General features: G+C 37.6%; 1 protein-coding gene and 1 pseudogene across 3 annotated transcripts in view; both read right to left on the reverse strand.

The window, feature by feature from the left end:
- Positions 1-16,864, reverse strand: part of MAP4K3 (mitogen-activated protein kinase kinase kinase kinase 3) — a 185,700-nt gene that overhangs the window by 109,704 nt on the left and 59,132 nt on the right. For all 3 annotated transcript variants that reach the window (XM_027621089.2, XM_027621088.2, XM_027621090.2), the window contains exon 2: positions 11,698-11,755. In XM_027621089.2, coding sequence (XP_027476890.1) covers positions 11,698-11,755 — 58 coding nt within the window. The remainder of the gene's footprint in view (positions 1-11,697; positions 11,756-16,864) is intronic.
- LOC113937199 lies at positions 201-1,056 on the reverse strand (annotated as a pseudogene).

Genomic DNA, 16,864 nt, shown 5'->3' on the forward strand with positions numbered 1-16,864 from the left:
GAATGGGAGAAAATATCTGTAAATCATATACCCAATATTAATATATTTAATATCAAAAAAATATAAAGAACTCACAGAAGTTAACAGAAAAAAAGTCTGAAAAAATGAGCAGAAAAACTGAATAGGCCTTTTTCCCAAAGAAGACAGAAGTAGCCAAAAGGTACATGAAAAGGTGTTCAATATCATTAATCATTGGGGAAATGCAAATCAAACCACAAGATATCAGCCTCATACCTGTTGGAATAGCTATCATCAAAAAGACGAGTGATAACAAGTGTGGGCCAATATTTTATTGTGAAGACCTCTGGGACTACAATTTCCATTTATCACACATCAAGGAAAGGTACGCTTTGTTAGAATAGTTTTTTTTTTTTTAACTAAAACAGTTGACAGTTTTATTTTCACATTTCACAATACAAATGAAAATTGCTTTTTTTTTGTCCCACCACTCCCCAGCAAAAACTATTCTCTCTTTGATAGGAAGGGGGAGCAAGTCTTCCTTGTCCTGTTATGAGAAAACACCCAGAGTCACAGCACCATGATCTCCTGGTGAAGTAGAACGAGTAATATAAAATGAATATAAAAAGGTTCCTGTCTCTTCTTATCTGTCTGGTCGAGTCATTCTTGGCTGAGTGGGCACCATCATGGGACGGGCAGGAGGTCTCATCACTGGGGGCCTAGGCATCACTGGCATGTGGCCTCCCATAGGTGGCCTCATTCCAGGAGCAGGTCCCAATGGGATCATCCCAGGAGGAGGAGGGCCCATCATGGGTACCATGGGAGGGCCCCCCACATGGGGCGCTGGCATCATACCAGGGCGAGGAGGACCCGGGAGACTGAGGGTAGGTGGGATCACTGCCCCTGCAGGAGGAGGAACAGAGACTGGAGTAGGAAGTATCTTTCCTTGTTGAAATGCAGCGGTTGTTTTGTTGATCAGGCTCTGAGCCTGCTCTTCCATCCATTTCTGATAGTAGTCTTTCACATTCTCTTTGTGTTTGAACCTACCACTGCAGTGTGTCTTTACGTGTCGCAGTAGTCACAATAAAACTTAGGCATGTTGCTCTGCAGGCCGTTGGCCACTCTGTCCCGCGTCGCCTGGAAATGATGCACACTAGAAGCAATAGTCTTAAAAGGAAACTGGACTTTCTTCTATACTGGTATTATATGAGAGTGCAATATATATTAAATTTGTGTTAGCAGCATTTCATGTTAAATATCAGGAGTCACTAGTTTGCATGACACATCTGGAATCAAGACTTTATGCAAAAGGATGAGATTATAGAGTGACATATTATGGAGTGACATTTCTCTTTTCCATAAAAGTACTTCTACCTCTCATTAAACATTTGTCTTGGTATTACTGGTATGAGTAAGGCTGAAGATGAATTATGAATATATGCTTGTTATCCTCTGAGACTTTGGAGAACAGGTAGCATGGATGCATAATTAACATTACAGGGACAGGAATTTCACTAATGAGCAGTTTTTAAAAGAGATTAAGTTTACCTACCTGGGAGTAATACCTTGTCTAGTTCCCTTAACACTAATTTCCCCTTAACTCTAATTTCTAGAGAAGAGAGAAACTTTTAATAGCTGAGAACTGATGACATAATGTTTTCAAGTAATGTTCTAATGATAGTTCTTGAACAGTAACATAGCTATGTTAATGGAAACAATAAAAAATGGTTTGTTTCTAAATTCAGTTAGGCACATAACACTGTACAACAGCCCCGTCACTGTAACTAGTCAGTTTTTTCTTCTGTTTCCTACAGTGGATCCTACAACAACAATAAAAAGTCATTTCCATTATTCTTCAGATATCCTACCTACCCACCTCTACTTCACTCTCAGCTAAGGACGAACCTTCCTCCATCTGAGAAAATGGAGGCCCCATTAGGAGATCTTTCACTACGCTCTCCTCAACCTCAAAGCTAATTTGTATTTGTGCCCACTCCTGGCCCTTTACAAAGATGTGATCCCAAAAGAGGTACTCTCTTCCTTTGCAAAAGAGGTACCATCTGATCCTATCTCTTCCAGGCCCTCCCAGAATCTTGCTTCATCATTTCTATTCTCTTCGATACCTTTATCTCTATCACCACTCCTTTCCTTTCAGCCTACACACATGCTCAAACTTACTTCAAGGTAAAAACTTTCCCTTAACCTTCTCCCCTATTAAACCTGTCTCCCTATTGCTTTTCACAGCCAAAGTTCTTCAAAGAGTAGTCTCAGCTTGGTTTCCTTTTCATGACTTCCAACTATTCCTCAACCCACTATAATCTATTTTTCAGCCCAGGACTCTGCTGAAATTACTCTTGCAAAAGGTCCATGTCATTCTTAGGCCCAAATCCAAGGCCTCCTATCAGTTCTGAAGCAGCATTTAATACTAGCAACCCCTTCTTTCTTTCTGAAAACTCTCCAACTACAACTACTATCTGAACAATGATTTTCAAATCCGTGCCTCCTGCCAGGTCTTGGAGCCAGGTCAGCTCTCTCCTGAGCTCCAGACCGCTAGATCAAATTGACAACTGTACATATCTACACAATCTCTAAACACTTCATAATCAACATGTCTCATGTGAATAGAAATATATTCTCTCTCTCTTCATCCTACCTCCTAAATAACTCTCAATTCCTGCCCCACTATAACTATCTTGGTGCAAATCCTCATAATAACACTCAAATTGCCTCTTGGGGTAGACTGCTATTTTTGCCTCCAATAGCCATTCTTTCCTTCTTAGACATATAGCTGCGAGGCTAGAGACCACATGTCCCACCCTCTCATGAATTTGTGTGACCATGTAAGCAAGTTCCTAGCATAGGAAAATGAGCAGAACTGGTGGGTGACTTCCAACTTCACTTGTTAAAAGAAAAGCTGCTTGCCTTAAAATAACTCTGTCTCTCCTCCTACCAGCTAAAGACAGACACACCAATGATTTAGCTTCAGAACAGCAGATGAATGTGTGCACTACCAGGTGATGGCATAAAATGGAAGGAACACACATCCCTGAATGAGCTCATGGAATAGCAACCAGGGCTCACCCCACAACTGTTACATGAGAGAAAAATAAATGTCTATCTTACTTAGGTCACTTTATTTTGGAGTTTCTTTGTATAGCAGTTAACCTGAACCCTAACACCCTTCTCCATATAACTTTTAACTGGTCTATTTCCACTATTAACTTACATTTCAGTACATTTGCCATACTATTGCCAGTTATCTTTAAAACATAGGATAAATATTAGTCTTCTCCCTAATAACCTTCTATGACTCACAGCTCCAGACGTTTTGGCATAGCACAGAAGGTGTAGTGGTACACAATCTGGCTTTATTATCTTTCTAGCTTCCACCCTTTATGACCCACTCCCATCCCTGACCACACCCCCATTTCCCTACACAGATACTTTAAAGATTTTATTTATTTATTTATTTAAGAGAGAGAGAATGAGAGATAGAGAGCACGAGAGGGAAGAGGCTCAGAGGGAGAAGCAGACTCCCCGCTGAGCAGGGAGCCCGACGCGGGAACTCAATCCCGGGACTCCAGGATCATGACCTGAGCCGAAGGCAGTTGCTTAACCAACTGAGCCACCCAGGCGCCCCTCTACACAGATACTTTAAGCTCCAGCATCATTTGACTTCAACTTTCTCCAGTGTTAGGGAAAAACAAAACATAACCCAAAAGCTCTGCAAAATGAGAGAAGAGGTAAAGAAAATTACTTGAAAGTCTGATGAAGCAACCAAAAAATGTGCGAGTAGACAAAGTATACTTTACACACACTGTCATTAAAATGATAAACCTCAGGGCTTCTTCCTTGTGGGAAGCATTTGAAGATGCACTGCCCATTCCATGGGCTGAAATATCAAAGCACCAACATCCATGAGAAAAAATAAGTGGCTATTTTAATTATATGGATAATACAGATTTTTGAGGTGAAATCCATATAACAAAGTGTACAACTCAGTGGCATTTAGTACATTCACGATGCTGTGCCATCACCTCTAATTCTAGAACATTTTTATCATCCCTGAAGGAGACCCTATACCCTCAAGCAGTTACTTCCTATTCCCTCCCTCTTCCCCAGCAACCACAAATCTGCTTTGTCTCTATGGTTTTACTTAGTCTGTGTATTTCACATAAATGGAATCATACAACATGAGACCTATTACGTCTGGCTTCTTTAATTTTAGCATATTTCTGAGATGCCTCCTTGTAGCATTTATCAGTATGGAGGACATAAATTTTACAAGCAGTGTTATTTGTAAATGCAACATACTGGAATCAACCTAAATGCTCACACATAGGACAGTGACTGAATTAACTATGGTACATATATATGATGGAGTACTATGCAGAATGAGAAAGATCTCTAGCAACTAGTGTGGAGTGATTTCCCAGACATGCTGTTAAGTAAAAAGAACAAAATTCAAAGAGGTATCTATAGTATGCTACCTTTTGTGAAAGAAAAAAAGAAAGTAAAAAAATATTCATGTATCTCATTTGGATAAAAAACAGTAACAACAAAAACAACACAACAGAAAAACATGGAAAGGAAAACTTGAGACCAAAGACAGTGGTTAGAATAGGGTAAAAAGGACAGAAGTAGAATATTTCCCTAAATATACCTTTTTGTATAGTTCTGCCTTTTAGAATCATGTCAAAGTTTCACATACTTTAAAAACACTGTAAAAGAAGAGAAATAAAATCAAAGATGAGGGAGGCATCCCCCAAATGAATACAAACGGAAACAAATGAACTGGCTATATGCCATGGGTTGAACTGTGTCCCCCAAAAAGATATGATGAAGTCTTAACCTCCAGTACTTGTGAATGTGACCCTACTTGGAAATAGGGTCTTTGCAGTAATCAAGTCAAGATGAGACTTTTAGGGTGATCTCTATGACTGGTGTCCTTATATAAGGGGGAAATTTGGACACAGGAAGCACACCGTGGGATGATGAAGGCTGAGACTGGAGCTTTCTACAAGCCAAGGAATGCCAAGCATTGCAGGCCATCACCAGAAGATGGAGGAGAAGCATGGAACATATTCTCCCTCAGGCTCTCAGAAAGAACCAACTCTATCGACACCTTGATTTCCAACTTTCTGCCTCCCAGAACTATGAAAGAATAAATTTCTATTGCTTTAAGCCACCTAATTTGTGGTATTTTGTTATGGTTGTCCTAGGAAACTAATACACCACAGAGATATCAAATGAATAACATAAACACTTTTGAGAGGGTAAGGAAGGTGGGGAACCAGACATTAGAACAGTGTATGTTCTAAAGATAAACAGAACTCTAAACAATGATCTCTAGCTAGTATCTGATTTCTCACAGAGGCATGGACTAACAATTCTGAAATTCCTTTTGTGTTCAAGGATAAAGCAAAGAAACATCCAATATATTGTGGCTAATGGAAACTAAGCTCCTCCCTATTGGAGAAGAGAGTTACAAATATGAAAAGGAGAGAATGAACCCTGTGGTGTTAGACTAGTATTGGTTTTAGACAGTCAGGTGGGCAGAGGGGCAGTGGAGGTATGGGTAAATGTGTATTTATGTGTGTATATACAGAATGTCTATCCCATAAGGCAGCCTAGTAATAAGGATGCTTCAGCAGCAATAACTACACCTAGAATCCAAAACAAAGGCTCAAGAACTCTTTCAGATTAAAGAAAACTCAAGAGACCGGCAACTGAATGCAACACATGATCTTGGATTTTCTTCTGCCTTTAAAAGATATTATTGGGGCAGGACGCCTGGGTGGCTCAGTCAGTTAAGCATCTGCCTTTGGCTCAGGTCATGATCTCAGGGTCGGGCTCCTTGCTCAGTGGGGAGCCTGCTTTTCCCTCTGCCTGACGCTCCATTTCTCTCTCTTTCTCTCTCTGACAGATAAATTAAAAAAAAAAAATCTTAAAAAAATTTTTAAAAAAGGATATTATTGGGGCAACTGACAAAATCTGAATAAGGGTTAAATAATAATATCGTACCAGCATTAATTTCCTGACTTTGACCATTGTACTGTTATGTAAGACAATGACATTTCATTGTTAAATACACACTAAAGTATTCAGCAGAAGATGGTTTCTTTTAGTGTAGGAAAGAAGAAAGTAAAAAATAATGAATTGAGTACTGAGAAATCTGGGTGAAATACTGAAATTCTTTGTACTATTCTTTCAACTTTTCTCTAAAGTCTACAATTACCTTAAAAAATGTAAGAACTTAAAATTTAATTAAAAATTAAAAATAAATGAACATGGGTTCTATAGTGGAGAGGCAAACTTTCAAAGAGCATTGCTGGAGAACCAGGAATTATTCTAAGCATTCCATGAAGCATCTGTAAGGCAATACACATAATAGCATAGGCTCTAGAAAAAACATAAACCTGGATTTGAATTTGCTCTACTGTTACACAGCCCTAAGGTAAATGGAGCTTTTCTCCATAAACTAGGGTAGGTAGCCTACAAAAGGCTAGAACATTACCTTGTTCCACAAAGTATAAGAATTCTAGCAATTGAACTCATAAGTGTTTTTATTTTACACAAAAACTAGGTTTTGTGGCTGATAACTCACTGCACCGACCACCAGTGTGGACCACTTCTGTGAGGACTTGGGGACACCCTGGGGAGCTGTGCCCACTCACATGCATTCTTATTTATCCTTTGCAATGCTTGTTCCCCAGTTCAGTGGTAGGCAAGCAAATTAAGCCGATCTCAGTAGTATATCCTTGCCAATCTCTGAACTCCAACCAGCCCTTTCTGGTCTACATAATCATGTGTGTCCCCAGATGTATATGTACATATGGATGTCTGTATATAAGCATACAAGAAAATCTGGAGAAAATCACCAAAAGTTGACAGTGTTCATATAGCTGGTAGAATGATGATGTTTGGTTTCCTCTTTTTAATTGTATTTTTCTTATTTTTATTATAATGATCAAACATAATCTTTGCAATTTAAGTTTAAAAATGTTATAAACTAATATTACACTGTACATTAACTGGAATTCAAATAGAAACTTAAAAAAGTTATAGTCTGTTGGTTAATTAAAGGATGACTGAGACAACCAAATATAAATTAAAACCACATGGGGGTACCTGGCTGGCTCAGTCAGTGGAGCATGTAACTCTTGATCCTGGGGTCATGAGTTTGAGCCCCACACTGGATGTAGAGATTACTTAAAATAAAATCTTAAAAAAATGATAATAAAATAAAACCACATGAGTAAGACTGGAAGTCCCAGTGACATGTGGACTAAATTCACATTTAAACAAAGAATTTTGTCCTCATGTCCGAATAAGTTTTCATTTAGCTTCAGGTTCAAATTAGATATCGATTGTTAAAAAAAAAAAAAAAAAAAAAAAAAAGGAACAAAATTTGGATGCAAATTCTTCATTACATTACACTTAAGTATTTCAGATTTGGTTTTTTCAAAAAGTTGTAGACTGGCCATCAGAATTCTAATTTAGAAAAATGTGAACATACCATCATGAAGCGGTCTCCCTCCACCACATCCAAATCAAATCTAAATCTTATCAATCTTCTGAGGCTAACTACCAATTCACAGAAGAACATATTAAATAATACCACAGGGAGGCAATTAGCAAAATCCAAACTGATGGAATAACTCTACACAACAAATAACCAAGTTTCTTCAACAAAAAACCTCAAGGAAAAAGAACAGATTAAAAAAAAGAGAGAGAGAGAGAGAGAGAGAAGATAAAGAGAAGGAACCTACAAATATACAAGAAATTTGAGACACATCAACTAACTGCAGTATGTGGAACTTATTTGTTGTTGGAAGCTACATTAATACTGTTGAGAGAGACCAATGGCATGTGGTTATATATTTTTATCACTTTGTTAAGCCATATTTTAAAATCATGTAATTCATCCAGATCGAGTGTACAATTCAACAGTTTTTTCTTAGTAATTTACCAAGTTGTGCAACCATCACTGTCAACCAGTTACAGAATATTACCCCAATAAGATCCCTCATGTCCATTAATTGTTAATCACCACACACACCCCCCACACCAGTCCACTAATCCACTTCCTGACTCTACAGATTTGCCTCTTCTGAACATTTCACATAAATAGAATCATACAATATGTAGTCTCTTGTGTCTGGCTCCTTTCACATAGTACGTTTGTAGGTTCATTTATGTCCCTGTATCCATCAGCAGTTTGTTTCTTTTCATTGTTGAATAATATTCCATTGTATGAACATATTTTGTCTTTTCATTTACCAGCTGATAGGCAGTTGTTTCCAACTTCAGACTATTATGAATAATGCTACCACGAACTTGTGACAGTTGTGTATGCAGATGTACAAGATGGAACTGCTCGGTCATTATGGTAAATTAATGTTTAACTTTTTAAGACAATGCCAAACTGTTTTTCCAAAGTAGATGTACCACTTTACATAAGAATTCCTGTTTGTGGTTATACTTTGATTTCTTATCCTTTATCCATACATGCTGGAAGCCCTGAAGATTAAAGGCTGACACTATATGGTATTTGGGATCTGATTCAAAATTATGAGTGGTAGAAGGAGGGTAGTGGGTATAGATCAAACAAGGTTAGTCACATTTTGAAAACTGTAATACATTAGTAGTACAACTACTTACTACAGCAGGTACTATAGTACTTTGTTCCAGGCACTATCTTAAGCCCTTTATATATATTAGCTCATTTAATCCCTACAATAACCTTAAAAGGAAGCTACTATTATTACTTCCATTTTAGAGATCAGGAAACAGAGAACCAGAAAGCTTAAGCAATGTGGTCAAGCCAGGACTACAATCAAAGTAGCAGAACTTTAGATCTGTACTTGTTACCACCAGGCCATATACTTCAAGCTTACCAACAAGTGATATGTGACATTAAAGCAAAGAAATTAAATGCTAAAATTCAGGTGGCTTCGATGAAGATTTAAGCAGGGAATCCAATGTTAACTAAATTTAAGGATTTATCTAATAGTATATATATATATAATAACCCTTGCTATCTCTGGATGGTAGAATATGATTTTTCTTCTTTTTATTTAATTGTATTTTCTACTTTTAAAATAATCAATACATGCATAACAGTGTTCAAGATTAACATCATAACAATGCAAACGCTGCATTAATCAGAAAACAAATGACTTGATGAACAATAAGATCTTTCAAGTTCCTAATTTTTTAAAGGAAATATTAAGAGGTACTGAATGAGTACTATGCATCAGACACAAAGTTCAGTACTATGGACACAAACTTGAGGAAAGCCTAGAAACAAAGAAAGGCAATTGCAGAATGACAGTACAGCTGTGGTAATAGCTGTGCTATAAGGGAGCTACTCCTGTGGAGGAGTCCTCTTACTCAGACCAGGGGCAGGGAAGACCTGAAGGAGAAGGGACTAAACTGGCTTGAAGGAATGATGTATGTATAAACTACTTCTAATCAGAGACAATTTCATCAAATAACATAGCCACTTCTTAAAGATTACAAATGAAGGCCCTACTTCAAATGCCAAATCTTCCTTTTTTTTTTTTTAACCTCAGATTTCACCAACTTCACAAATGGCCAACAGACACATGAAAAAATGGTCAACATCACTCACATCAGGGAAATACAAATCAAAACCACGATGAAATACCACCTCACACCAGTCAGAATGGCTGAAATTAACAAGTCAGGAAATGACAGATGTTGGTGAGGATGTAGAGAAAAGGGGAACCCTCCTACACTGTTGGTGGGAATGCAAGCTGGTGCAGCCACTCTGGAAAACAGTATGGAGGTTCCTCAAAAAGTTGAAAATAGAGTTACCCTATGACCCAGCAATTGTACTAGGGATTTAACCCAAGAATACAAATGTAGTGATCTGAAGGAGCACCTGCACCCCAATGTTTATAGCAGCAATGTCCATAATAGCCAAACTATTGAAAGAGCCCAGATGTCCATCAACATATGAATGGATAAAGAAGATGTGGTTATACACACACACACACACACACACACACACACACACACACACAATGGAATATTACTCAGCCATCAAAAAATTGAAATCTTGCCATTTGTAATGATGTGCACAGAACCAGAGGGTATTATGCTAAGCAAAATAAGTCAATTGGAGAAAGACAATTCTCATATGATCTCACTCATGTGGAATTTAAGAAACAAAACAGAAGATCATAGGGGAAGAGAGGAAAAAATAAAACAAGACAAAATCAGAGAGGGAGACAAACTATAAGAGACTCTTAATCATAGGAAACAAACTGAGGGTTGCTGGAGGTAGGGGTAACTGGATGCTGGACATTAAGGAGGGCCTGTGATGTAATGAGCACTGGGTATTATAAGACTGATGAATCACTGACCTCTACCTCTGAAACTAATAATACATTATACGTCAATCAACTGAATTTAAACTAAAAAAATAAAAACAAATCTTCCCCTTTTTTTACCTCAGATTTCACCGACTTCAAATATCCCCTAAAACATAAGAAGTTCAAAGAAAAAACCTGTCTTATATGTTAAAGTGTTATTAGACTATACAAAATCTGTAAATATGTATAACTGAGAAAGTGTTTTTTTATTCATTATATTTGAGTGTGATTTGATCACAGTCTGTCAACATATCCTTAAATTTCATCTTAATGGCACTTCTAAAAAGTCTGCTGATGATCTAAATCAGGGTTGGGCAAACTACAGCTGCAAGTGGCCTGGTTTGCTAAGAATGGTTTTTTAGCTAAGAATTTTTTTTTTTTCATTTTAGAGGGAGAAAGGAGAGAGATGGGGAGGAAAGAGGGAAAACTGAATGCCGAGACCACACGTGGTCCACAAAGCCTAAAATATTTTACTGTCTGGACTTTTCAGAAAAAAATGCCCACCTTTAAAAACAAAAACAAAACTACAGGAATGGGTTCTGCTCAAACCAAGGATAAAACCTGTTTTACCAAATTCGTGTATCACCAGTTTGTAGTGGAAGAAGCCATCAGAAAGCCACTACCATCACTGTGGAACTCTCAGTCTAGACACTAGCACAAATACTTGCTTGTGGCAGAAAAGAGAAAGAGAGAAAGGACTTTTAAGAGAGAATAAACAAGATTATGAGAGTTACTCAGAAAGACAGGGATTTTGCAAGGGGTAGGGGATTTCAGAGAGAAAATACAGGTGAAGCAGAAAAAAAATAGAGAGTCATCCTAGGGGCTCTACAACAAGCTGCTCAAGTTGGAAGGTAACTACTATTACAGTATTAATGACACATAAAATGTGAGGGCTAGGTCTACTGAGAAAACTGAGGCTCAGCAAAGTTACTTGCCCAAGTTCACACAGCAAGAGTGTAGAACACAAAGAACTGGGCCCCAAGCACCCCAATCTCAGTTTAGCTCTTTCCCCTGCATCACACTGCCCTCTGACCGCAAGATAGGGTCAACCTGGAAAAACACCACTAGTGACTGGTGACAAGTTAGCTCAACTGAGTTCAGAAGGAACAAAGTCTCTTCGCAAGTTCGCTTCCCTCCCCCAATTACAAGTTATTTTTCAAGGAAGAACTGAGCCAGGTTTCTACAGGTCTTGAAGAGGAGGAGGAAAGAGTAGACCCCAGTTCTATTTTCCAGAAGATGTTAGGAACAATCAGAGAATGCTGACCAAACATCATTAAAATCAGCTTTAAAGTTAACCAGTGCTTACGGCAATAAGAAACATCAAATTTTAATTTACCTGGTTCCAATTTTATTACTTTAATCGCTGCCAATTCACCAGTGTTAACATTCCGTGCCTAAAAGAGAAGAAAAGACAACTGTGAAAAAGAGCTTTCATAAAAAACTTTATGAAATATAATTTTAGTTTACTGTTTATTTTCAGTTATACAGAAATATTTTTTAAAGCAAGAATTGTAGAAGGGGTTTCTATTTACAAAACAGTATATTCTTCAAAATGAATGTCAACATTAATTCAACTGTAAATTTAATAAAGGTAGTAATAAGATAACAACACACACAGACTTCTGTATGTGCCAGGCACTGTTCTAAATGTTTTATAGTAATTTATTTCTCCCACAACAGTCTTATGAGGTAGGTACAACTATTATATCCATGTTGCATATGAGGAAACTGAAGCACAGAGAAGTTAAAAAACGTGCCAAGGCCATACTGCTAGTAAGCCATAGCAGCAAGATTCCAATCCAAGAAGCCTGACTGCAGAATCTGAGCTTTTAAGCATTACACTCTACTGTCATTCATTCAAAGGTGAGTTAAAATTTTGAACTGATAAACTAGCCTTAAACTGTTAAACTTAAAAATCTTAGAATATGGGGTGCCTGGGTGGCTCAGTCAGTTAAGCATCTGACTTCAGCACAGGTCCCGATCCCAGGGTCCTGGGATGGAGTCCTCGTCATTCTCCTGCTCAGTGGGGAGTCTACTTCTCTCTCCCTTCCTCTGCCCCTCCTCCACAAACAGATAAATAAAATATTTTTAAAAAATCTATCCATAATATTAGATTGCTGGTATTTACAACTGTAATTATGTATAAATAAGCAGAAGCTGTCTTTTCAATTTGTATGAAAATGGCAGTAACTGTCAACTTAAAATGTTTTACAATTGGATCAGAACTTTCAAAATACTTCAAACTGTTATAATTGTTACATAATACTTAAACTGCTAACTGAAACTTGATTTTCATATCAAGCAATAAAGATCAATATATACAATTCCCTGATCACAGAAAGATACAGTCCTGTGGGCAGAATTACTCTTAGTTGCAACAGTCTCTTTTTTTTTAAGATTTTATTTTTAAGTAATCTCTATACCCAACATGGGGCTTGAACTCACAACCCCAAGATCAAGAGTTGCACACTCCAGTGATTGGGCCAGCCACGCACCCCACAATACTCTTATTAATGGACTGGTGCAGATCAATGAATCACCCACAAGGAATGTAACAGCATTAACAGTGGAATCCTTCTAAGAATATTGGGGCATTAAAAATGTCAGGTAACAATCTAGGAAGGTAGATATGGGACACAGCCACTGCTGCAATATAAAATTTAACCTTCTTACTCAAAGAAGAACAAAGATATGAAAACTTCTCCACCATATCAAGGAGCCTGGCTGGCTCAGTCAGAATGGCATGCGACTCTTAAATCTTGGGGTCATGAGTTTCAGCCCCAAATTGGGTGTAGAGATTACTTAAATAAATAAATATTTTTTTAAAAAAGATCTCCCAATACAAATTAAGAAAAAAATTTTAATTAAATTGGCAGGGAAAATTCATTCCTTCTGAAAAAATCCCCATAACCAATGAACGCTTATCATGGCCAACTTACTATTGGCAGTACAAAACAGATCTGAACAGTTATTTCAAACTAAACTTAATTTCCATTAAATGAGATACACATTTCAAATATAGTGCCAGATAAGTGTTCATTCCCTTCCCTAGGATGAGAAGAGACCACACACACACAATGAAAGAGAAATAAAATCAGAACATCAATCTGGAAGCATTTTGTAAAAGGGGGGAACAGAGTGTACCTGTAAAATATTCAGGTATATCACATAAACATGACTCATAAATCTCCTCAAACACTATCACAACTACTTGCCTCTCCTTACACTTCATGAACTTTCCCTGTTAGGCTCCTCCTAGATACAATGTCTTCTAATCCTCATCTTTTTTAGTACTTCTCCAAATAAAATAAGACATTACTCTCCCCAATTCCCAATTCTCCACTTAAAAATCTTGCCATGGTTTTGTTTTCTGTTTACTGAAAAGAAAGTCAGAGTATGGCTGATTTCCACTATAGAAGAGCAAAGATAATATGAACTCCTAGAAAGCCAGGATGATTTTTTTATTTTTTATAGCTGAAATTTGGTTCCTAATTGACCACAAGAGGGCACTACTGACAATACAAGTTACACAAAGTGTCCAAAATGGCTACTGTACACAATGTACTATTCTTCTAAAAATAGATTTACTAATAGTTAACACCAGCACATATTTAACAGAAAAACTGTGACAGTAAGTGACTTATCAGTAGCACTTATCAGACTAAAGTCAATATTTACTATAGGCTTGACTTACAAATAGAATTTTTAAAAAAATTTAAATCAGTCTAGAATTTTCTTGAGGATAACAAGAGTTTTTAAACTTATGGTTCTTTAGTAGGAACAAAAAAAACAAAACAGCCAAAATTATTACTGCTCTTTTTTACCTACTGAAATATTTTCCAGTACGTAACTTATTTGACAGAATTAAGGTAATTCACAAAAAGGGAAGAAAAATAACAAAAACTTAACTTTTCTGCATCAAAATCCAGATGTTTGTTAATGAAAAGTCTTATATGCTTTTCTTAAAAAGATTTTACTTTTTATTTATTCAGAGAGAGAGTGGGAAGGGGCAGGAGGGAGAGGAAGAGAGGGAACTTCCACCAAGCTCCCTTATGAGTGTGGGGTCTGACACAGGGCTCAATCTCATAACCCTGAGAGATCATAAGCTGAGCCGAAATCAAGAGTTGGACGCTTAACTAACTGAGCCACCCCAGGAGCCCTTAATGAAAAGTCTTTAAAGCATCATGATTCATCAATAATCTTGGTATTCTGGCTAAATCATATTTTGCTGTCTCTAAATTTAAAATGGTCAAGATTATTCACTGAGATAAATATAAAAATTAATAGTATCTCCTATGCTCTGCAACTACTATTCTTTTAAGATTTTATTTATTTATTTGAGAGAGAGAGAGGTGAGGGACAGAGGGAGAAGCTGACTCCCCAATGAGTACGGAGCCCGATGCGGGGCTCAATCCCAGGACCCCAGGATCACGACCTGAGCCGAAGACAGACGCTTAACCGACTGAGCCACCCAGGCACCCCTGCAACTACTATTCTTTTAGCAATCACCTAGAGCAATTTATTAGGAAGAAAATGAGACCAAGGTAAATAATGTAAAATATCACCATGTATGAAGTTAAAAAAAAATTTAAGATTTATTTGAGAGAGAGAGCGCGCACATATGCAGCAGAGAAGGCACAGAGGGAGAGAAAGAGCATGCAGCCCAACATGGGGCTCGATCCCAGGACCCTGAGATCATGATCTGAGCTGAAACCAAGAGTCAGACGCTTAACCAACTGCGTCACCCAGGTGCCCCTAAAGTTAAAAATTTTTAATTCAGTATCAATAATATAAAATTCTCAGACTTGCTCAGGGCAGAAAACTAAGAATAAATATTCTAAGCACCTAGACCTAGGCATCTTCTGCCACCTCACTGGTTTGACCACCGTTCTTCATTTGCTCTGAAAATGATATTCAGATCATGTCGTTCTTAAACTGAAAACTCTTCAGGAATATATATCATTGCAAAGACAAAATTCAAATTCCTTGTCAGAAAATTTAAATTTTTCACTAAATATAGCACTTGTCATAATAGCTTTTATTGAAATATAGTTCACATACCATAAAATTCACCCTTTCAATGCATACAATTCAGTGGTTTTAGTATATTCACAGCTAAGTAACCATCACTACTATCTAACTTTGGAACATTTCATCACCCCAAAAAGAAAGCCCAGAGCACTCAGTTAGCAGTCACTCCCTATTCCTCCCCCTCCCAGTCCCTGAGAACTATTGGTCCACTTTCTACTTCTATGGACTTAACTATTCTGGATATTTCATATAAATAGGATCATACAAAGTATGGTTCTTTGTGACTGGCTTCTTTCACCAAGCAGAACATTTTTGAGTTCATCCATGTTGTAGCATGTATCAGTACTTGACTCCTTTCGCTACTGAATAATACTCGATTGTATGGAAATACATATTTTGTTTATCCATTTATCAGCTGAAGGATATTTAGGTTGTTTCCACTTTTTAGGTATTACAAATAACGCTTCTATGAACATTAGTGTACACATTTTTTTTTAAGATTTTATTTGAGAGACAGAGCGCGTGCACAAGCACGAGGGGGGAATAGGGGGCAGAGAGAGGGAGAAGCAGGCAGCCTGATGCACCGATGCGGGGCTCAATCCCAGGACCCTGGGATCATGACCTGAGCCAAAGGCAGACGCTTAACAACTGAGCCACCCAGGTGCCCTTAGCGTACACATTTTTGTTTTCAATTCTCTTGGGTACAGACAGACCTAAGAGTAGAACTGATGAATCACATGGTAACTCTACGTTTGGCTTTTTGAAGAACTGACAAATTTTTCTCCAAAGTGGCTGTACCATTTTATATTATCACCAGCAATATGTGAGGGTTCCAATTTCTCTGCATCCTTGCCAATGTTTGTTGTTACGATTTTTATTTTAGCTATCCTAGTGGATGTGAAGTGTTATCTCTCATTGTGGTCTGACTTGCACTTCATCAATAACTAATGATGTTGTGCATCTTTTCATATGCCTATTGGCCATTTGAATATTTTCTTTGGAAAAATGTCATATTCACCTCTTTGCCCATTTTTGTGTTGTCTTTTTATCGCTGACTTAGAATTTTTTTTTAATTTTTTTTAAATTTATTTGAGAGAGAGAATGAGAGAGAGCACATGAGAGGGGGGAGGGTCAGAGGGAGAAGCCGACTCCCCACTGAGCAGGGAGCCCGATGCGGGACTCGATCCTGGGACTCCAGCCAGGATCATGACCTGAGCTGAAGGCAGTCACCCAACCAACTGAGCCACCCAGGTGCCCAGAAGAATTCTTTATAGATCCTGATATGTCTCTTATCAGTTACATGATTTGCAAATATTTAATCCCATCCTATGGACTGTCTTCATTTTCTTGATGGTATTCTTTGAAGCACAAAAGATTTTAATTTTAATCAAGTCCAATTTGTCTATCTTGTGTTGCTTTGCTTTTGGTATTATAGCTAAGAAACCAATGCCTAATCCAAGGTCACAAAGATT

This window comes from Zalophus californianus, chromosome 8 (assembly GCF_009762305.2).
Source record: "Zalophus californianus isolate mZalCal1 chromosome 8, mZalCal1.pri.v2, whole genome shotgun sequence".
Classification (NCBI taxonomy): domain Eukaryota; kingdom Metazoa; phylum Chordata; class Mammalia; order Carnivora; family Otariidae; genus Zalophus; species Zalophus californianus.